A 3626-nucleotide genomic window follows, 5' to 3' on the forward strand; every position below is an offset into this window, starting at 1 on the left:
TGATTTAATGATGAAAATGAAGAAGTGGAGGGAAGTAAATGGTAAGGAAAGCTGAGAGGTTTCTTTCCCTTTTTTTTTTTTTTTTTAACATCATATGACTCTAAAACGTAATTACTTTATTTATGTTCTGTGAATAGTGAAGATGCTATAAATCTTTTATTATTATTGATGGTATGTGTCATTAGTATACCTATGATAGTTATAAAAAATTGCAATGTCCGCAAGTTATGAACAATGTGTCTTATCATATTCCATGAAATTTAAACACAACTTAGTTACTTTAATTATTCAAAATATTACGGAGAATAAAAAAACATTTGTATATATTTGCTTCTGGGTTCATGCATAGTAGGGGAGATATAAGGAAGGCACAAACCTATTTAACAATATCTTAATGCAATCAACGTAACTCATGGATCTTGTAACGGGAATAGAAAAATGCACTTTAACTATTGACTAATGTGTTTAAGAGAGTTAGATAATAGATAATACTGCCCCATCGTTAATATAAGAGATGAATAACTAATTTGTGAATATTAAGAAAATTAGTTGAGCTAGTTATTTCTAATAAATATATATTATCTTTCTTTAAATACCCTTATTAATCATATGCACTGGAACCACCATATCATAAAATCTTTAACATGTGCAATCACCAAAGACTATTTTGAAAAAGATAGATAAAAAAATTTGGAGTTTTATATTGTAACAATCACCGTTTAGGTCTAATTTGCATGATCTAAATTTAATTTTTTATCATTATTTTTAAATAAAAAATCATTTTTCAACAAAATCAGTTTTCTATACTCATTAAAATAATTATTTTAAAAAATCAAAATAAAAAAAAAGAAATTGAATCTAGACTATACAAATCAAATCTGGATTTTCCAGAGATGATGAGTTTGGGGTGCTCATCACTATAATGAGCACCAAAACTAGTTCCATTTTTATATTTTAGACAAAATTAAATTTCTAACTAGCTCTTATATTTAATGCTGGAGATAGTAGTTTTGTAATTATAATATTATTCACTAGTCACCCGCCGTGACATATTTATCCGTACATAATTACCTTTTAAGTGAAAACATAACCGCATCCATTCTGAGAGAAAAACATTCTGGAAAATTATTGTTTAATAGACAACACAAAAACATCGATAATTATTTAAGTGCGCTTGATGACAAATAATTGTCCCATTGTCTTGAACGATGGATCCAAAAGGAAGGTGGATTCTGCTAATTTCTTCTCATAGCCATTAAAAATTTCATCCACAAGCTCTTCTCCAAAGTGTTCCTTGAAGATGCCTTCCCACACAGCTCTCATGTGCATGCATGCACTACGAACATCTGGAAGTTGCTCGGTGAACAGACGAAGTAATAATTCTGACCTCTCAATTCTGAATTTCCCATTCTTCTCTATCAAGGATTTCACTTCTTCTGATGCTGGCATGTACGTAGGTATGTTGAACGAATCTACCAGCTCTTCACTAATTACTCCCTTCATTTGCAAAACATGTTGGTTATATATATATATATATATAGAGAGAGAGAGAGAGAGAGAGAGAGACTGTGAATTACCTTATTGACCATATCCACAAGAACATTCCCAATGATATTTGCATTAGCTTCAAATCGGTTCTTCGAATTTGGAGGGACACTGGGAATGAGAAAAGTGACGATACCTCCAGGAACAAGTTCAGAGGCCCTGGAATTCAAGAAACTTTCGATGTCTCTTTCAAATTGTGCAGAATATGCCTCTATGACTTTCTTGTCTTCACTTGTAAAGTAAATTTTGCCTTTGTTATAAGCAGGGGAGTTCTTGTCAACTATCTCTTTAGGCACCTTTGAGAGCCAATGAAGAGCATAAGATGAGTTAAACACATTAATGCTTGATTCTGGAAACAATCTGCCATGAAAGGAACCAGGCACAGCTGCTGCAAAATACTGCTTGTCCTCAGGAAGAGACTTTAAAAGTGTGTTGAAATCATTGCCAGCATGATCATTGAAGAACACTTGAAATTCAAGTGAATATTCTAAACCACGTCGCCCTTCATGAGATTGATCAATAAGTTTGAGTTTCACAGAGTCTATAATGTTTTGGACTGTGAAGAATGTGTTAGGTCCAACTGAACAGCCCAAATCTGCTATACGAAATGTATTACAAGAATTCTGCAGAAGAAGTGTTTGCAGATCAAGTTTCTCAGCCATGGCTTCTCTCATGATATTTTTGGTGATATTAGCTCCTGTTCGCTGCAAAAACAAGCATTAAATTAACTTCAATCTTCGTATATATGAAGCAGATTATAATTAAGAATAACACACAGAAAAGTTATGATCATTGGAAAAAACTAGGAAACCTGATGATCGGAATTTTGAGCATAGCTATCTTGGCCTTCTCCACCCTTCATTGTGAAAGCTTCATGAGAGGTAGTGTCTCTTTTGGTTGCCATATTTGAGATTTTTTTTGCGAGTATTCTTTAGAGACACACGTAGATGACTAACATTATGCAATATATACGTGTGTGTGCAGATTTCATAGCTCATTATTCATTAGTATAACGTTGCGTGAGGTTTTGAGAAAAAACAATGTTGGAACTTGCTTAAGCAAGCATATATACGAGCACACTGACATAGAATAATAAATAAAATTTTATATGTGGAAGATTTTTTATTATCTTAAATATAAGTTACCTTGGGAAAAATGAATGCTATTAACATTTTTCATGAACGCCCTAACCCACTGTGTTGTAGTGTAGAGACATGTGAGTAAATCAAAAAAGATAATGTTAGAAAGCAAATGGATAATTCGTAATAATTTTTAAAATTTAAACTACTTTTAACTAATTTTTAATCAGTGTAAAATAGTTAAAGATTATTTATGTTAAGGATCAGACAAAGAAGAAATAATGTTTTATAACTCAATTCTCAAATCTATATTTTTTTGGGGGAGTAGTACAGTATCTCCATTAGATGATAACTATGTCCAATTGCGTGGTCATTAGATTTTCACACGTCTTCAACCACTTTCATGAACGAAATATTCCTCTTTTCATAATCTAATAAAAAGTCAAACTCTCTTCTTCTTCTTCTTCTTTTCCCGGGTTATACTAGTCCCTTTCGTTCTTTTTACAAGGCACCTTCATATTATTACCGAAAGTAAATAAGTTTTCAATTGTTTCCTTAACTCTGTAAAAATGAACCAACTTTAGATTTGGAAAATAAGGTAAAGACGTAATAAATATCTTATATAGTACTACCTCCGGTCCTTAATATAAGAGATTGTTTGAGTTTTATTTTGGTCTTAAATATAAGACTTTAATCCATTTTGTCTCTTATATTTATCTATTTTTTCTCAAGACAGTCCTTGTAATAATAGTAATTCAAGCTAATACACTTGATTAACAATGATATTTTGGACAAGACAACATATATTCATTACAAGTAACTAACTTAACTAATTTTTTTAATCTAATCAAATTAGTTAACTAGCTCTTATATTAAGGACCGGAGGTAGTATCTTATAAAATTGACAAAAAAAATTCTTTAAATATTTTATTAAAAGGATTGAAGAGAGTAATTCAAATCGTGTATAGGCCATTTCATTTACCATTATTACTTTAAAAATAA

The 3626-nt window shown here is 31.1% G+C and overlaps 1 protein-coding gene across 1 annotated transcript; it reads right to left on the reverse strand.

The window, feature by feature from the left end:
- Positions 1 to 1119: 1119 nt before the first annotated feature.
- On the reverse strand, positions 1120 to 2495 carry LOC114759152 (probable S-adenosylmethionine-dependent methyltransferase At5g38780). Its single transcript, XM_028948246.1, has 3 exons — positions 2357 to 2495; positions 1578 to 2249; positions 1120 to 1497 (listed from the first exon to the last, which is right to left on the reverse strand). The coding sequence occupies exons 1-3, from the start codon at positions 2447 to 2449 to the stop codon at positions 1165 to 1167; spliced, it is 1098 nt and encodes a 365-aa protein (XP_028804079.1). The 5' UTR covers positions 2450 to 2495; the 3' UTR covers positions 1120 to 1164.
- Positions 2496 to 3626: the final 1131 nt, after the last annotated feature.

The sequence above is a fragment of the Neltuma alba genome, unplaced genomic scaffold (genome assembly GCF_004799145.2).
Source record: "Neltuma alba isolate B1F8T4 unplaced genomic scaffold, ASM479914v2 tig00010801_pilon, whole genome shotgun sequence".
In the NCBI taxonomy this organism is placed as follows: domain Eukaryota; kingdom Viridiplantae; phylum Streptophyta; class Magnoliopsida; order Fabales; family Fabaceae; genus Neltuma; species Neltuma alba.

Excerpts from the sequence above, each read along its gene's own strand:
- LOC114759152 (XM_028948246.1), bottom strand. The coding sequence starts at position 2,449 with ATGGCAACCAAAAGAGACACTACCTCTCATGAAGCTTTCACAATGAAG. Across the intron at positions 2,250-2,356 it reads CTCAAAATTCCGATCATCAG|CGAACAGGAGCTAATATCAC; the intron begins GTTTCCTAGTTT and ends TTGTTTTTGCAG. Across the intron at positions 1,498-1,577 it reads TTGTGGATATGGTCAATAAG|GGAGTAATTAGTGAAGAGCT; the intron begins GTAATTCACAGT and ends TTGCAAATGAAG.